Source organism: Zalophus californianus, chromosome 13 (genome assembly GCF_009762305.2).
Source record: "Zalophus californianus isolate mZalCal1 chromosome 13, mZalCal1.pri.v2, whole genome shotgun sequence".
Lineage (NCBI taxonomy): Eukaryota > Metazoa > Chordata > Mammalia > Carnivora > Otariidae > Zalophus > Zalophus californianus.
The window spans coordinates 21,021,906-21,041,642 of NC_045607.1; the positions used below are offsets into that span (position 1 = coordinate 21,021,906).

General features: G+C 43.2%; 1 protein-coding gene across 2 annotated transcripts in view; it reads right to left on the reverse strand.

The window, feature by feature from the left end:
* The window catches only part of SNX30 (sorting nexin family member 30), a 107,813-nt gene that overhangs the window by 55,254 nt on the left and 32,822 nt on the right, over window positions 1–19,737 (reverse strand). For both annotated transcript variants that reach the window (XR_003523697.2, XM_027615623.2), the window contains exon 2: window positions 5,111–5,302. Coding sequence is in view for 1 of the 2 variants with exons in the window: in XM_027615623.2 (XP_027471424.1) it covers window positions 5,111–5,302 (192 nt within the window). In the remaining variant the exon portion in view is untranslated. The remainder of the gene's footprint in view (window positions 1–5,110; window positions 5,303–19,737) is intronic.

Consider the following 19,737-nt stretch of genomic DNA (forward strand, 5'->3'; position numbering starts at 1 on the left):
AAACAATGGAAGAAGTACACCTCCCCATTGGAGGCTCGCCTCGGGCTCCCTCCACCTCTGCTCAGGCTACTCCCCTTGCCCCTGCTCAGCGGCTTCCACCCTCCTCTAGTCTCACCTTAATGTCTCCTTCTCAAGCAACACTGGCCTCTGGGTACTCACACAAGTCCTGTCCATCCTTAAAACCAAACGAAAAGTCTGCCCTCCAACCCAAATCCACACTTCCTCCAGCTCCTGTTCTCACTTCACTGCCAAACCACCAACACTCATGTCTCGTCTTCCCGCTCACTCACTCAAACCCCACAGCACACCGGCTTCTGCCCAGCACTCCAGCGGGAGTGCGCCCACCATAGTCATCCATAACCCACTTGTCATCAAATCTAAACGTTCGCCTTGTAATCCTTATGCATGCTTGACCTCTGAGTGGTGTTTAGCCACAGAGGCATCTAAAAAGAGGAGCTAGTTGTGGCGTAAGACTTGGGATTACTCAGGAGGTGGGGTAAGAGACAGGAAGGAGGACGGGCTCTTAAAGGCCAGGTAGGAGACCAAGCACAGTGCTGGGGGCAGTGGGGCAGAACCCTCCCTCCCTTGAAAATCATGCCTTGTTGGAAGTATGGCCACAAACAGATCCGGATTCAAGTCCTAGCTCTGCCACGTATCAGTTGCATGTTTTGGAGTAACTTTCTTGTAGGTCTGTGTCTCAAGTTTCCTCATCCGCAAAAGAAAACCACCACCAGTACCTGCCTCATTGAGTGTGAGGATTAACTGACAATATATTTAAAGCCTTAGCACAAAATAAATTGATGGCTCATCCATATAGCAGAACACTGTTCCAGTCTTAGAAAATGATACCACAGTCAAGCTCTGCGCTCAGTAGGGAGTCTGCTTGAGGTTCTCTCTCTCCCTCTGCCCCTCCCCATCCCCCCCAGCTCTCGCTTTCTCTCAAGTAAATAAATAAATCTTTTTAAAAAAATGGTAACATAAAGGTGTGCTTGCTGGCATTTACTAGCACAGAAAGATGCCCAACACATGAAGTGAATGGGCAGCATACAAAATACTCATTTTTGTAAATGAACAGAGACCAACAGTTCAGAAATTTACAGATGATTATTTTTGGCTGGCGAGCTTACTGGTGTTCTTTTATTTGATTGTTTTAGCTTCCTTGAGTTTTCTAGCTTCTCTACAATTAGCTCATATTACTTATATAAAAGAATAGGTTTCTATGACCAAAAAGTACAAGCATATGGTAAGTGCTCAGTAATTAGCTATTATGATGATGATACTTTCTAGGAGCCTGCAGAGAAAAAGAGCCAGGGTTCGCTTGCCCTGAGGAGGCCGGGCTGGCTCCCCACCACTAGAGAGGAAAGACACCCATGACTTAGATTTGGGTAGAGAATGCTTTGCCCACATTGGCTCTCAGCCCTAGGTTCATTTTAGCTCAGGTTAAAAGCAGCTCTGTACTTTGTCCAGCTTTGGTCATCAGAAATCTGAATTAGGACAGGGGAGTCAAAGCTCAAAGTAATAAACTATTTGCACAATCTCTTCCTGTGACCATTAACTCTACTAGAGAACCACGGCAGGGCGGGGGGGGGGGGGGCGGGGCGGGGCGGGGGGGGGGCGGGCAAGATCGGTGTGTGAGCCCCCGTGTTCCTGTGCACCCTCTCCCTCTCATCCCCACACACCACGGACTGTGCTGCTACCTAGGGATGTGTAGTTATGCTTTACTGCAATGTTCAGAAAGAACGTCCCAAATGCGCCCCCAAGAATATTAAACCTGGTGTCGCTACCTGCAACGGGAAAAGAAGAGGACTCCGGTTTGAGAAAGAATTGACAGTAAGAAAACTTATCTGCAACGAGTTCACCAAGGGGTGGTGGTATCCTAGCCAAGGGAAAATGTGGAATCGGAAGTGGGAGAAGTTCTGACTTATAGGATATCAACCCCAGGAAGAAGGGACAGAAACAAGAACACTGGGGGGGAAAGAGGGAGGAAGGAAGTAAAGAGAAGAGGCACAGGAGAGCGCGAGCGTCAGCCTGCGGCTGGGAGAACAGAGGTCCTGCGGGATTCGCACTGCAGGAGGTGGGGGAGGCGGGGAGGCCGACCGCAGAGCGGAGGAATCAGGTGGGGGGTGGGGCAAGATGTGCAGGTCAGCAAGCACTTCTGGGCCAGGGAAGCAGTCACCTTGTCCTTCAGCTCGTTAGAGCATAAATTCAAGAAAAACAGGTTTTGCATTTCGCTGACTACAGGGTAAAAAAATCAGTTGACCCTGGGGGCGGGAGGGGGGAGGGAGTGGAAATAATTCATGGGAATACATGTATCAACCTAGGACCTCTGAGGATTTAACACCCCTCTAAGCGCCTAGCCCAATGCCTGGGAAGCAGGCACCCAGGGGTCCCGGGGGGGATGGGGGAAGACGGCGCGCGTGCACGTGCGGGCGCACACATACACAGACAAGTTTTCAAATGTGAACCAGGTGCAGAAAGGACGGGGCAGGAATATCAAAGAAATATCTGAGAAAGGCTTACATGTCCATAGAGAAAAGATACTGTATAGTCACTGCATAAATAAGTAGGCAGATATTGAAAAACAGCTCTCTATTCATATGAACATGGAAAGGTCTTCAAAAATACTGTAGGGCGCCTGGGTGGCTCAGTCGGTTAAACGACTGCCTTCGGCTCAGGTCATGATCCTGGAGTCCCGGGATCGAGTCCCACATCGGGCTCCCTGCTCAGCGGGGAGTCTGCTTCTCCCTCTGACCCTATCATCCCCTCTGATGTGCTCTCTCTCAAATAAATAAATAAAATCTTTAAAAAAAAATACTGTAGAGGGGAAGGTTAGAAAACAGTATCACAGGGGGGCCTGGGTGGCCTTCGGCTCAGGTCATGATCCCAGGGTCCTAGGACAGAGCCCCAGGAGCAGGGAGCCCACTTCTCCCCCTGCTGGTGCTTTCTCTCTGACAGATAAATAAATGAAATCTTAAAAAAGAAAAATTACAGAAATCTGAATTATATGTATTTTAACTATGTATGTGCATATGTGAACACAAAAAAAGAATGGGAAGGACATATGCCAAATTTTAGCAATGGTTGCTTCTGGCGAGAACAACCTAAGTGAGGAGGGCTAAGGAAGACTTGTATTGGGTCTTTATCATCATTTACTTTATTGTTCACAATAAAGCATTTATAATACTTGCATAATTTTTAAAATAGAGCACTGTCATCCAATAAAAGATGAAGAAACAAAATTTGAGTTTACAGAACCTACTAAATTTTCAAGTGAAAAATTAACTTATCTTCTGCAATGAAAAACAGAAAAGGCACAGTGGAAGAGATGTTCATAAATATCTCTCTTAATACCATCCACAAAGGTGCCCTCAATCTATTAAAACTTCTAAAAATATCTGTAAATCCTTCTTCATCATGTGGCCTGTGGTGGAGGGGGGTATCAACCAACAGGATGGTTTCCTGAATAAAACACTTTCTTTATTCAAAAATATAAAGTGATGGCTCTAGGATAGGTTGAAACTGTAATTCAGTCTTGGTTTGCTGTAGTGGGGGGCAAGCGGCTCCATTTGGGGGCTTCTTTTTTTACCATATCCTTTTATAATAAATTGGTAATCAAGTAACACAAGTTAGAAGTATACACATAGATTAATATATGTAAAGTGATCATGTATACTTTCTCCTAATAGTGTAAATATTGTTATTCTTCCTCCGGATCAGTGATTCTCAACCAGGAGTAACGTTGTCCTCCCAGGGAATATTTGGCAATGTCTGGAAACAATTTTGGTTGTCTCCACCGAGGGCTGGGGGAGGGTATTACTGGCATCTAGTGGGTAGAGGTCAGGGTGCTGGTAAACACCCTACAGTGCAGAGGACAACCCCCTACAACAAAGAATTATTCAATCTAAAAAGTCGTTGCTGCCAACGATGAGAAACCCTGCCCAAAACCTAAAATTGTAATGCTATTTTAAATACTGAGAAAATAATTTTCAAAAGTAAAAAATGACACATTATTCTTTTATAAGTGGAATTAGGTTGGGATGCCTGGGTGGTTCAGTTGGTTAAGGTCATGATCCCGGGATCCTGGGATCGAGTCCCCCACTGGACTCCTTGCTCAGCAGGGAGCCTGCTTCTCCCTCTGCCTGCCGCTCCCCCTGCTTGTGCTCTTTCTCTCTGACAAATAATTAAATAAAATTTTAAAAAATGCAATAAGTGGAATTAGGTTAAAGAGTATGGGTTTGAAAATAAAAATGTTGGGGGACGCCTGGGTGGCTCAGTTGTTGGGCGTCTGCCTTGGGCTCAGGTCATGATCCCGGGGTCCTGGGATCGAGTCCCACATCAGGCTCCTTGCTCAGTGGGGAGTCTGCTTCTCCCTCTCCCTCTACTGCTCCCCCTGCTTGTGCTCTCTCTCTCTCTCTGACAAATAGATAAATAAAAATCTTTGAGAAAAAAAAAAAAGAAAAGAAAAATGTTGGATTGACAGTCCTTAAAAATTCAAGTCAGAATCCTGGTTACCAACTCTGTTACCATGAACAAGTTACTTAAAGTTTCTGCTTCGGTTTCCTGATCTCTAAAACTATAACCACAAGATCTACCTTTGAGGGTCGGTGTGAACATTAAGCCAGTCAATCTCAGCCCACGGCTTCACTACCCGTGTGGCCCACAGCAGAAAGGCAATCAACCTTCATTCCCGTCCTTCTCTTACTCCCCTCCGCCTATGATCCATTCCAATCACACCAAATTACAACCATGGTCTCACCAGAGATTTAGGATGATACAGTGATGCATAAATTTCAATAATAATGTGATATTAACATGCTAAATAGTATCATGACCAAAAATAATGAAAGTAGAAGGATTAAACGTTTTATTTGAAAGACTAGTCACAAAAAAAAGACTAGTCACAATTTCTCCTTCATTTTAAAGGAAAAAATTCACATAGAATCCTTTTAATCTGAACACATCTCGTCTCTCAAAAAGCCACACCCACCATTGGAATGAAGGTGAACCGAGTCCTACAAAGGGAGGGAGAAACCAAGGCAGGAATCAGGATGGCAGGTCTCCAGTTCACCACGACCATTCAACAGGGGCAGAAGATAATGAAGGGACCTACTTTGGTGGTGATCCTATACGTAATGTAGGTCTCCATCGTACAGACATGCTTCTTGGGGTCGTCAACTGTGACAAAGAGATCTCTGGTCTCGCCATCGATGTCATCATCAAGCTGAAGTCTGTTGAGAAGGGAAGATGAAGAAGCTGGACTCGAAGTACCTGCTGGAGTACCACCGTTGGGCAAAATGAGATCCTGAAAGAAGGAAAGAGTCACCTTACAATTAAATGAAAACACACTGTCTGGAGAACATCAGCAAAAGTGCCTCATGTAGCCAAACCAAGAAACACCTCTACATACAAAAGCAAACGTTCAAAGAAACTGAGCCTCTTCCTACTAAGTGTTTCTTGAGGGCACAGGTCTTCTGGGACCGAGGGAAACAAACTATGGGAGTCCTCTGTGCCAAATTCACGCCAACTCATCTTCCAGCAAGCACTGAAGGAACCTCCAAGATGCACACAGCTCAGGGACAGAGAACCTAACAGCCCCCACCATGGTCAGACTTCAATGGAGAGAGAATGTCAGGAGCACACCACAAGAGCATTCTCTTTCTCCCCCTTTCTCAAGACCACCCCCTGGGCCCAGGGCAACATTAACAGATCTGAACCCTCTTAAATACTTGGCACATTTAAAAACTCAATCAACCATCACAAAGAGACAAGTAAATATGACGTGCCTCCTGAAAGAAGTTCACACCGCCACCTAAAAAGCATGCTTGCCCAAAAACTGGATCCGAATCCTGAACAAATCTCTAGACACAACACCAATTTGTAGGAAATACAGAGCAGTGAGGGAGATGTGAAACCATACTATAAGGATGCAATCAGCAGAACCCATGCTGTGTGAAATTAAACCAAGGACCCAGGTTCTTCAATAAATGAACTGCAAGGAGAGAAAAAAAAAAAAAAAAGACAGAGAGGAGCACCTAGAGATGCAAAGCAATTCAAGAGACCTATTAACAACTGCAGCAGATCCTGATTAAAACAAAATGTTAACAGATTTTGTGATATTCAGGGAAATGTGAATACTGATCAGTTATTTGAGGATATTAAGGAATTATCAGGCATGGTAGTAGAAGTATTATGATTTTACAAAGTCTTCATCTCTTAGGAATATATGCTAAAATATTCATGGATGAAATGATGGGATGTGTGGTATTTGCTTCAAAATAATGAAGGATACATAGACGGGGATATAGATGATACAAGATAAGCCCCAAAGTTGGTAACTGCTGAAGCTGGGACTTGCAGGTTCATGACACCGTTCCCTCCTCTTTTGTGTATGTGTAGATCTGTCCACAATATAAAAGCTTTAAAAGGGGGGGAAGAGGTACAAATGCCAGAAAGGAAAGAGAAGGAAAAATTTTTTAAATCACGGACCTCTTTCTCTTTAGGCCTTAGGAGGAAGTCACTTGATTAAGTTACGTTCCTACACTATCCAAAAAAGGTACAGTCTTACCTTTTTTGGTTTTTAGGTTTAATAACAAAGCCCTGTCTAGCAGTAGATGTGAACGCATCTGAATGTCACCGTAGATTCATCAGGAAGCAAACACAGGAATAAGGCAAGAAAGCGACAGGACACCATGGAAAAGGCCCTGGAAACATTCTTGGCCACCCGATCACAGGTCATCTGATCACAGGTCATCAGATCACAGGTCGGAGGTAGGGAGATGCTTTCCCTGCATTCTCTTCTTGTATGTACGTTGGATTTGACTTAGCTCCCAGGTAAGAGAACACAGAGGAAACGAGAGGTCAACCCAGCAGTCACATCCACGAGCTCTAGCTGATCATGGGACATCTGGGAAGAGGGCTGTGGCAAGGTAGAGGGAAGTATGGTCTGGAGTCAAGGGCAATGTCCCCACCCCAACTCAGTGGATGATGGAACGTAAACAGATAAGGCACCTTCCTTTGTCTCCATTTCTACTGACTGCAGAGAATTTAATCACATGCGTATTTACGCAATGTCAAAAATATTTTTGTAGTTACTGAACGGATACCATTTTCACAGAAGATACTTGTGGGAAGAGACCCCACTCTCCACTTCTCCCCAGCCAGGGGGCTGGTCAAACCCCACAGCAGCTGCCCCCAGTGCGGACAGGACTGCAGGGTCAGCAGCAGCAGGGTCCAGCTGATCTGACTGCTCTATCGGCAGACAGACACCACTGGGCGTGCATTGTCCACGCCCCAGTGTCTGGGGGTCTGCAAGGACATCGCCTCTGGAACTCTGTGATCACCATCGTGCCTCCCTCATTTCAGTACATAATGTTTAAACAACCACCTCAGGCAAGGCACCACGCTAGGCACTGCAGGGGCCCAGCCTTGCTTACATTTCATCAACACTAGCGTGTGGGGCCTCAAATCGGCTCTAGCCATGGCTGGACACTGCGCAAGAGAAAGAAAGAACTAAAAATCTTTAGTCAGCTAAGCCACCGACAGCAGCTCTGCACCGTCTGGCCTCGAAGGATCATACCAGCCTTGTTTCTCATGGCATCCATTCCAGAACCCACCATGCTGTTTTGTACCCCTCACCTTTGCTTGCAAAGCCACCCGTCTTTCTTACATAGTGGTCTCCAAGTATCTCACTGGAATCTGCTCAAATGCCCCCTCCTCTTGGAATCCTTCCTTGATTTGCCCCCTGACAAAATTAGTCAATCTTCTCAGTTCTTTGAAGATACTCCCACTGAAGCAGTTTTCACAGTTCTAATCATTTATTTATATATGTAACATCCACAAACACCGCAAGTCCCCAACAACTACGACTGTGCCTCGTTTACCTGTGTGTGTGTGTGTGTGCATCTGTCTGTCTGTCCGTCTGTGTGCCGGTCTCCCATTGGCTCCAAGCCAACTCGCCTGACCTTTGCTCTGGGGACCTCTGCCAGTAACTTTCCAAAAACAGCTCACACAAAGGTTGGAGATGTCTCGGCCAGACAGTGGGAAGTTAACTTGTTCTCAAGTCAGGTCACAGGGGTGGGGCGAGGGGAGGGGAGTCAGTCAAACAGATCTTATCACACTGAAGAGTCTTTCCTCCTAGGACTGTGTGACCAGGGAAACGCTCCCACCCTTACTATCATCAGGTGTTTCATGGGCCATTACGTATGCACATACAACTAGCCAATGACTTACAAATGTCTACAATTTCCTAAAACTGGACCCCGCCAGCTGGCCTTTCCATGGCACACGTGTACACAATGCTTCCATGTTCTTATTTCCTCGCAGCTCAGGGCAGCCTTGTGAGGTTAGCAAGACAGATAACGTCTCTACCGAGAAGGAGGCAGACTCCAAAAGGTCAGGTATCGCATCCAAATGAAGCTAGTCATCGCTATGCTAAGAGCTGAACCCAGGTTTCTAGTTCTGAGTTCAAGGTTCTTATCAAGCTGAATGCCTTTTGTGTGGCTTTTTCCAACCCAACAATGCCCCGTATCTCCATTATCTGGCCATAAATCCTTCTGGGTAAACACGAAGCTTCTGTTTTTAAAGCCAATCAAGGAAAGCTAACATTTCCCTGAGGGTCTTAATACAAGTTATGCCCCCAAGTGACTCCGCCTCAAGATACACTCCCCATGAGAAGTAAACGTGGAAGGAAAATATGAGAATCTTAGGAGGAAAAGGTCAGGGATCCCTGAGTCCTCTAGCAGCAGGTGTGCTACGCTAAGAGACCTAAGTTCTAGAGCAGGTGCTGTGGAACGGCAGCACCTTTCTGACCAACATGAATTACAGAATGCAAGAAGTGAGAGAATCCTTGGCTCAACACAAAAACCTGTTTCATTTTCACTACCCTATAGTCAGGCTTCCACCCTGCAGCCAGAGAGCTCTTTGAAAAAATCAAAGCACGTCACTCTCCAGCTCAAAACTCTCAAAGACATCCAATCGCATTCAGAATCAAATCCAAACTCCATCCCATAAGGGCCAATGGGACCTCATCACTCTCCCTGACCTCATCCTTGACATTCTCCCCCTAGCTCATCCTGCTCCAGATGCACAGGTCTTGGCTCATTTAGACCTCAGGGCTTCCGTATTTGCTGCCCACTCTACCTGGATCACTCCTCTCCCCTCACATTCCCATGTGGCTGGCTTCTCTCTTCAAATAGGTTTCTGCTCAAATGACACGACTCAGGCCTTCTCAGCCCACAAAATCTAAAAATATCCCTGCACCCCTCTATCACTTTCCAGCCCCTTCCCTGGCTTTACGTTAGTCACAGACTATCACTATCTGAAAACTTACTATGTATTGACTACCTGACAAGAGCGGAGACTTTTGTCTTATTCATTCTGCTATCCTCTGGCACATAGTAGGTACTCAGTAAGTACCTGATAAATGAAAGAGTCTTAGAAATAATCCAACTCAACCCCTTGCCAATAGCAGGGACTCAATAAATCAACTGAGCTTAGCAATGACTAGGCAGTTCTGAAGTCCAGTTCCACTATTTACAAGCTGTGTGACTTCAACAAGTTTCTTAATCTCTCCATGCCCTAGTTTCCTCATTTATAAAATTGGGTATAATGGGATTGAGTGAGTTAGTATATGGAAGCAATTGGAACAGTGCCTGGAGCAGTGGGTGCTAAAAAAAAAAAAAAAAGTGAAATCAACTTGTCGGCAAGTTTTCTTGAATCCCCCTAGAAACTACGTGGCTGGATTCACAACAGATACTTAATAAATGCTGTTGAAAATAAAAATTGTATCAAGAGTCATTGTTGGTGCCTCAAATACACTTTCCTTAATGATTTTACTAGAGCTACAGTAACCCTTGTGAAAATTACAACTACATACTTGATAAATAAATGAAAACTCCTCATTGTTCCAAAGTATCAATTCTCACTTATGCAGGTTTCAGTTATAAGTGAATTTCTTCTCCCCACTCTACCCCTTTCTACCTAGGAAGAGAAACACATACATAAGCTGCTTCAGAAACCCCTCTGGTTCAAAGGCTTTCAGTTATTAGACCTACCATTGTAGTCAGCCAGCCACGAGATAGATTATTAAATTAACGTAAGTCACTGGCAAAACTCTGTATTACATTATACATACGGTTTATGAAAAGAAAGTGGTATACATTACGAGCCAATACGGATTTAATTTTTTAAAAGCCATGCTTAGGGGGGAAAAAAAGAGACAAATCAAGAAAAAGACTCTTAACTATGGAGAACTAATGGTTCCCAGCAGAGGTGGGTGGGGGATGGGTGAAATAGGTGATGGGGATTATTAAGGAGGGCACTTGTGATGAGCACTAGGTGACTAAAATAAAATGTTAAAAAAAAAAGTCATGCTTAAATACTCTAACTTCTCTTTTTGATACTATTAGAGGAATGTGGGCAACATGACGATCTAGTTTCAGAAGAGCTTGACATAGGCATACTTAATACTGAAGGGGAGAAGGCGCATACCGTACCCGACTTGTCTCCATTTGTACCTCCCTCCTGCCAAGCACGCAGGAGATGCTTGAAGAATATGTCCTACACAAAGTGAACAGAATCCTCTTGATTGTTGACTTTGCTGTAAAGTTGAATTTAAGCCCACTTTAGAGAATACATTCAAGGGGGAAAATCCCAAAAATGTTCTGTTCAAAGATGCTCATAACAGAGCAAAGAACACAGAGTGAACCCTGGAAAAATCCCAAGGGCTCAATAACCAGGAAATGATCGTGTTTACATTAATAGGAATGTTACACACTCATTTAAACATTACAAATCTAGACTCCTAGATAAACTCCATGAGCTGGGCAGATGCACCTTTGCTTTCTCCCTCTTTCCATTCTCCAGATACTAACTTAACAACCCAGAGAATGGAAAAGAAAGAGCAGTGGGGGGAAAATAAAAGCAAAACAGTGACTGGAATCGGACCAGATTGGAAACCAGGCAAGAATGCCATCCAAATACCAAAACTTCCAAAGGTTTTCTACTGGATCTAATTGGGACACAAGTGAGGAAAGAACTAGGAGGTATCTTTTAACCCCTGTCCCTGAGGTCACTTAAGGTTATCAAGGTTACCGAAGAAGTAGAAAATGCCCCGAAGCCCTCACGTGCACTCTAATTTGAAAGGACAATCTTCTGGGGGGATGGGGAATTGAAGGGCCAACAGGGGGGCAGAGAAGGACCACCAGAGTGGCTGGCTGCTGTGGGCAAGGGGATGCCATGCACAGGCAGATGGGCCATGTGGGGACCACCAGTAGAGGGAGGCCTGCCCACACAGTTTCCTCTCTCCATGAAGGGTGGAGATGCAAATGCAAGACAAAGGTCAGAGGAACATGAAGGCAGCTGGTCAGCTGCCCTGGGAGGGTCCACCAAGCACAAGGCAGGCACGACTGCAAACTGAAGGAGCCAGGCTCTACTGAGATGGGGAGAACACTCGAAACAAGAAGGAAGCCAAGCTACACTGGATCCAGACATAGAGAGAAATGAAGCCAAGTTTCCAGAGGGACTAACCAGGACCCTGGCTTTCTTCCTTCTGACTCTTTTCCCCACTGACAGATCACTCAACTCAACTGTCAACTGATCACTCAACTCAACCTATGATCCAAGAAGACAATTCTAACATCATGGAGAAACAGAGGAGATCCAATAATTCACTTGTTCTGAGAGGAGGCAAATGGCACGCCTGCATTACCTCATCAGACACAAGAAAACCTAAAAATATACCCAGCCAATGTTAATTCATCATTCAGACCCAAGATGACAAAAACACAAAGAAAGTAGCACAGTCCTCAAGAGCACATAAATATATGTATTTGAAAAAGATTTATCCCATGAAATAGAACACTTTAGGCCACATTTACTTTGTGCTCCTATTAAAGAAAAGAAGTCAAAACTGTAAGGGGGAATAAAAAAGTTAAGGTATAAATTGAAAATGGAAAAAAGTAAAAACTACAAGCCTTCTAAAAGATGAGTCAGGTAAAGTAACTTAGGAAACCTGATCAATACAGAAGGGAGTGGGGGAGGGGAGTAGACAATAACTATTTAAATTTTACCTCTATGTATTATTATAAGGATATGCTATAAATAACTAAGCCAACAAACTTGTAAGTCTATATGAGATAGACGCCTTTTTAGGAAAATACATGGCCAAAATAAAATTTAGTTGAGGTAGAAAATCTAACTAAATAAGCACAGAACTGTTGTCAAAAACTTTTACTGAAAGGTAAGCTAAGCCCCATTGTTGTACAGCTGAGCTCCACTGAACATCAAGGAGTAAGTTCTGTTTTATTCAAATACTCTGAGACACATACTTTTAAAAAATGGAGAAACCTTTTAAATCATTTTATGAGGATTAATTATATTTGATATCAAAATATTAGGACAGAAAAGGAAAATTAGATATTAAGTGTAAACACTGTCAATAAAGTTAACAGCAAGTGGTGTATTAAAAGAATTTTTAAAAAGAAGAATATTCCAGGATCAAGTCAAATATGTTCAAGGAAATCAAGAATAATTTAACACTAGGAGATGTATTGATGCAATTTATTACATTAACTGATTATATAATCATTGTTGGATATAATCATGTCCTTGTACAACTACCAAAATGCTTATTGGTATCATTCATTGGTAATGAATTGGTACCAGCCATTTCATTAAAATCGCTAAGTAAAATTAAGAAATAAAAGTAAAGTTCCTAAGGGGTGTATGGGTGGCTCAGTGGGTTTAGCATCTGACTCTTCGTTTTGGCTCAGGTCATGATCTCAGAGTCGTGAGATTGAGCCCCGCATTGGGATGGGCTCCTGGCGCAGGGTCTGCAGGAGATTCTCTCCCCGCCCCCCCTTCCTCTTTCTCTCTCAAATAAATCAATTTTTTTTATCTTAAAAAAGAGTAAAGTTCCTAAGAAGTGAAACTTCTTTGCAATTACATTTCTATACACTAATAATGAAGTAGCAGAAAGAGAAATTAAGGAAACAATTCCACTTATAATTGCAACAAAAATATTAAATACCTAGGAATAAACCTAATCAAGGAGGTAAAAGATCTGTACTCTGAAAACTAGAAAACACTGATGAAAGAAATTGAAGATGACACAAATGGAAAAATATTCCATGCTCATGGATTGGGAGAACAAATACTGTTAAAATGCCCATACTACCCAAAGCAACCTACAGATTCAATGCAATTCCCGGCAAAATATCAACAGCATTTTTCACAGAACTAGAACAAATAATCCTAAAATTTGCACAGAACCACAAAGACCCCAAACAGCCAAATCAATCTTGAAGAACAAAGCTGGAGGTATCACAATCCCAGATTTCAAGATGTATGACAAAGCCATAGTAATCAAAACAGTATGGTACCGGCATAAAAACAGACACATCGGTGGATCAGAATAGAGAGCCCAGAGATAAACCCATGATTATATGGTCAATTAATCTATGACAAAGGAGGCAAGAATATGCAATGGGAAAAAGACAGTCTCTTCAACAAATGGTGTTGGAAAAACTGGACAGCTACATGCAAAAGAACAAAACTGGACCACTTTCTTATACCATACACAAAAATAAACTCAAGATGGATTAATATGAGACCCAAAACCATAAATTTCCTAGAAGAAAGCATAGGCAGCAATTTCTTTGACATCAGTCACAGAAACATTTTTACAGATAGGTCTCCTTTGGCAAGGGAAACAAAAGCAAAATTAAACTACTGGGACTACACCAAAATAAAAAACTTTTGCAGAGCAAAAGAAACCATCAACAAAACAAAAAGACAACCCACCAAATGGGAGAAGATAGTTGGAAATGATATATCTGATAAAGGGTTAATATCCAAAATATACAAAGAACTTATACAAGTCAACACCCAAAAAATAACAGCAACAATAATCCAATTTAAAAATGGGCAGAAGACATGAACAGACATTTCTCCAAAAAACATACAGATGGCCAACAGATGCATGAAAAGATGTTCAACATCACTCATCCAGAGAAATGCAAATCAAAACCATAATGAGATAATCACCTCACACCTGTCAGGATGGTTAACCTCGGGGTGCCTGGGTGGCTCAGTCAGTTGGGTGTCTGCCTTCAGCTCAGGTCATGATCTCAGGGTCCTGGGATCGAGCCCCACATCAGGCTCCCTCCTCATCGGGGAGCCTACTTCTCCCTCTGCCTGCTGCTCTCCCTGCTTGTATGCACTCTCTCTCTCTAATAAATAAATAAAATTAAAAAAAAAAAAGAGTGGCTAAACTCAAAAACACAAGAAACAACAAGTGTTGGTAAGGATGTGGAGAAAAGGAACCCTGTGCACTGTTGATGGAAATGCAAACTGGGGCACCCACTGTGGAAAATAGTATGAAGGTCCCCCAAAATTAAAAATAGAATCACCATACGAGCCAGTAATTCCACTACTGGATATTTACCCAAAGAACATGGAAACACTAATTCAAAAAGATACACGCACCCCGATGTTTATAGCAGCATTATTTACAATAGCCAAAATATGGAAGCAACCCAAGTGTCCACCTATAGATGAATGGATACAGAAGATGTGGTGTATATATAGACAATGGAGTATTACTCAGTCACAAAAAAAGAATGACATCTTGCCATTTGCATCAACATGGATGGATCCAGAAAGTATAATGCTAAATGAAATAAGTTAGTCAGAAAAAGACAAATACCACATGGTTGCACTTATATGTGGAATTTAAGAAACAAAACAAATGAACAAATAAGAAAAGAGACAAACAAAAACCAGACTCTTAAATACAGAGAACAAACTGATGGTTACTAAAGGGAATGTGGGGGTGGGGGGGTGGGTGAAATGGGTGAAGGGGATTAAGAGTACACGTATTGTGATGAGCACCGAGTAATCACTGTATTGTACACCTGAAACTAACAGAACACTGTATGTTAACGATACTGGAATTTTAAAAATAAATAATTAAAAACAAAACAAAACAAAAACCAATACCAGTTCCATGGCAGACTTTTCCAAGAACCAGGCTGGATATGATGAGACTTTTGACGAGAATGCAGGGGTGGGTCGGGGGACACACAACAAAAGTAAAGTTCCTAAATATTTTAAAGAGTTTATATCAGAAAACATCCACAATGAACCTTGAAAACATTGTGTGAAAGAAGCCAGACATCAAAGACCACATGTATCATTCCATTCATATGAAATGTCCAGAACAGGCAAATCCAGAGAGACAGAAAACAGATTTTTGGTTGCCAGGGGCTTGAGGGAAGGGAGAACAGGGAGTGAATGCTTAAGGAGAATGGGGCTTCTTTTTGGGGTGACAAAAATATTCTGGAATTAGATAGTAATGATGTGTGCACAATGCTGTGAATATACTAAAAACCATTCAACTGTATACTTAAAAAATGATGATTTTTAGGGTATGTGAATTCTATCTCAATAATTTTTTTTTGAAAAGCAGCAAACATTAAAGCCCTGTCTACTAAATTCAGAAACAAGATCCTGATACCTAACATCACCCCATTATTCAAACTGTTCCGGAAGACCGTAGCTAATGCAATGATGTACATACAGTGGAGCTCCCTGCACTGCGGTGCCCAAGAAGAATACTTGAAAACATGCAGTGATCCACCACATCACTCCCTGGCAAGAGGTCAGTTTCCCAAATTACTCCCCAAATTATCTAAAATCGAAATACACTTAATAGGGAGAAGATGTATTTAAAACATTTTAAAATGATCGGTCTGAACTGATGTAACTGAAGAATGTTCAGTGACAAAAGAAAGGACACAAACTATATGGGGGATGGCATTATCATTTGCAATTATTAGCTTCCTTCCTGTAAGAGGATTATACATTCTTACTCTTGCCAAGTGACTGTCCACAGGAGGGCACATCCCCACCCCCCCACCCCTCCTCCTTTTGGCTTGGCTATGGGACTTGCTCCAGCCAAAGGCACAAGAGCCAATACGGCACACACAGCAGATGGGAGCAGAGAGTATTGGAACCACCGCACCCGTTCACCAGCTCTCCGGTTCTCTCTCCTCTGCCTTGAAACTGGCATGTCCCATCGGGGGCTGCGCCTTCAGAATGGAGTCCTTGCGGACAAGAGCCATAGCAACAAACTCGCAGCCACTGACACATACCGTGACCTAGAAATTCATGTTTGCTGCAAACCTTTGAATTTTCGGAGCTCTTACCACAGCAAGGCTGACTAATACATGTAATTATAAAAATGTCTATATAATTTCTTAAACCTAGATAGGAAATAGTGCTATCAACAATATGAAACTTTAAGCTAAAGTATCTTTTTTTTCCCCCTACAGGGAGTTATTCAAATACATCTTAACTGTATTTCCTAAGTTCCAGGACCCTACTTGCTTATTAGTAGGAAGCTCATTCCTCCTTCCTTCCTACCTTTGCCCTGGGATCCCTAGCACAAATACTGTCTCAAACCTCCAAGGCTGCTTGCACAAATACCTCCAAGTTCCCAAGGCCCACCAGCCCATGGTTTCTAGGTTAGCATCTTCCCTGAACTTCTTACCTTTTCCTACTCTGGATTCTGGACCATTTCTTATGAGGTAAAGATTCTTCTTTAGATATGGGTTAAGATACCACCTGTTTCAAAGCTTTATTTGTAGACTAATGAAGTTGTTTAGAAACTGAAAAGATTTCCCTAGATTTGCTATTGGAAAACCTGCCCCTTGAGTAAAATCCACCTACGGACTTGATGCAAAAGAAGACCTCACCAGAGCACAAATGAAGTCAACGTGAGGGAGCACAAGTCCACATTCTTTGGCTAAGATCCCAGTGTCTGTTACTCGCTTTTTCTAAGAATCTCCAGACTAGCAGTCACTTCTCCAGTCATTCTTGTGATTCTTGGGAGCAAAGATTTTTTTCTCCCAGTCTCAGATGAATTTAAACATGATACCTTTTCATTCCTGCTAAGGACGATACTCTCTGTTTCAGCCACATCCTGAGCACCTCGTACACATTAGCCCAAGTGCTAATGCAGAGCTACCAAACAGAACAGAGCTACCAAACAAAAGTGCTCCCAAACACTTTAAAATAGTGTTTAAGGGACTCAGTCTAGCCGGGCACATGGGCACGAAAACCTCTACAAGGCAATGCAATATGGGTTGTAATGGAGCTCCACGCAAAATGAAGGAGGGGAGCAAAGGCTGCTGGGACAACTTGAGAAGAATGACTGAATTTGCCAACAGGAAAAACAAGGCTGTGGAGGAGCTTGGCGTGTGAAGGAGGAGAGGTACTTACAAAACTTGTCCCTAACCGAATGATTACTAAGACTTACAACACAAAGGTTCTGCCTCTATTGCTACTCAGGCATGTGCAAGCCAACTGGAGCATTCAAACGCCCAGGTCGACAGGTTTCTAAAAACACAGATTAAATCTCACCGAAAAGCACATCTTCAAAGAAAATGTGACTCTACCTAAAAACCTGCTCCCTTTTTTTGCCCGCCTTGACCCACTCTGTCGATTGAAAGCTAAGTAAAGGCATTCCTCCACTGATTTTTCTGCACCAAAATCACAGGAGGGTCTGGGGCATAAAGCCCCTCAGACCACCCAAGTTGTCTGTGTCAGAAAGAAGGCTTAGAAGTGGCATGCATGAGGTCACTCAAGGGGAAATGTGAGGAATTCAGGTCCTTGGTTTCTATTCTAAAGCCGTGCTACATAACCTTGACGCTCCTCCTTGTACCTCCCATAAGAAGGTAAGTGATGGAGAAGACAAGCAGAAAAAAGACCAACTGAGAAAAACTTATATTATGATTGGTAATCAACAGAGGGTAAGTGAAGTTTCATAAAGATCATGAAGCTAACCTACTGAAGATACTCCAGCAAAGGTGCTCCTCTCCATGCTCTCCCTACCCTAACCCACTCCATCTGCTCCGATCTGTAACAGAAGGGTCCAAGTGACTGGGCCTGAACTCTGGCTTTGTTCCTCTCGCCAGGCCTGGGGTTAGATACCTAATCTCTCTGAGCCCCCATTTTCCATTTAGGACATGGAGGGTGTAGAGGTTAAAGAAAACACATAATGTGCCTAGTATAATCCCGTAATAAATGATAGTTCTTTCCCACCCTTCACCTAATACCTCTCAACTGTACCATTCATTCATCTTACAAAACCTGGTTCTAGGGGTGCCTGGCTGGCTCAGTCGGTAGAGCACTGCAACTCTTGATCTCAGGATTCTGGGTTCGAGTCCCACATTTGATGTAAAGATCACTTAAAAAAAATCTTAAAAAAAAAAAAACCCGGTTCTAATTTTCATGTTCTTCTGCTACCATCTGACACCATACTATGTATATAGAAGGCACTCCATATTCGATAAAACAAGTTAAAGTTCAAAGAAGGGGCATTTCTGGTTTTTAGAACATGGGCTTGGAGGAAACAGTACACTATACAAAGCTGAATATGTACTAGATGACCAAATACCTGTTGATGAATCATCATCCCAGAGCAAAGAGTTTCAAGGGCAACAACCTTTCAAATGAGGAACAGAACAAGGTAGGGTACCAGCAAGTGCCAAGGGGCTACCGTGGAGTCCACGCCTATAGCCCACACCACTCGGCTATGCTTAAAAAGCCTTGTACCTTGGGGCACCTGGCTGGCTCAGTCGGGGGGAGCACATGACCCTTGATCTTCGGGTTGCAGGTAGAGATTACTCAAAAAATGCAATCTTTGGGGGAGTCTGGGTGGCTCAGTCAGGTAAGCATCCGACTCTTGATTTTGGCTCAGGTCATGATCTCAGGGGTCGTGAGATCAAGCCCCATATTCGGCTCTGTGCTGAGCTCCGAGCCTACGTGAGATTCTCTCCCTCCCCTCCCTCGCCCCACCTCCCCCTGCTCTCCTTCTCTTAAAAAAAAAAAAAAAAAGCCTTGCACATTTAGCAAGACTAAAAGTGTCCTTGCCTCAAAAATTACTTCAAGTTAACCATTCCTCTATAACTGGGACTCTTTCTCAGGGATCCATAAGCCCTTCATGCCAAAAATTATGTGCAAATTTTGTGTGTGCACGTGGGAATTTGAATCTTCCTTCACAGAGAACCTACCATTTTTAGAGTCCCCAAAATACCCATGGGGAAAGAAGTTAAGCACTATCGATTCTAAACTCTAAATTAAAAAGAGGAAACAGAAGTACATTTCAACTTCCATGAGCTCCCCAAGTTCAAACCATCCTCTTACAGAGCGTCCTCACACGCCATGATGTGTGACGCATATACCCTACCTTTGAGGGTGGGGATGTCCTTAAACCCTCAACCCAAACCTAAAACTAACCCGAGAAGAGAATTTGTTAAATTAGGAAGAAATATATGTGACTATATTCAAATAGGTTACACTTGCTCAAAGTTTCCCCTTGTACAGGACGCATACACAGTAGTCTCTCAATACTACTTTTGTTGGCATCAAGCACAGTTGTGTTGATTCAGGAATCGGCACCTTACCACAAAGGAGCTAAAAAATGTTTTTCCTCCCCTCTCCCCCGCAAAAAATTTTTTCTGTGGGACTCTTCAAAGCCTGAGACAAGGCCTCCCCCCACAGCATCCTTCTGAGAAGGCTGAAGTGTGGCCGGCTCTCACCCCAAAGTGCAAATGTGTTTCCAGGCTTGAGGTCCACCTGGCTACCTGGTTGCTCCCGCTCTAATTCCCACGTTCCTACTGACGTGACTCAGACTGGATGTGGGGGATCTCTTTTTATTCCCAAGGTTAATGGATT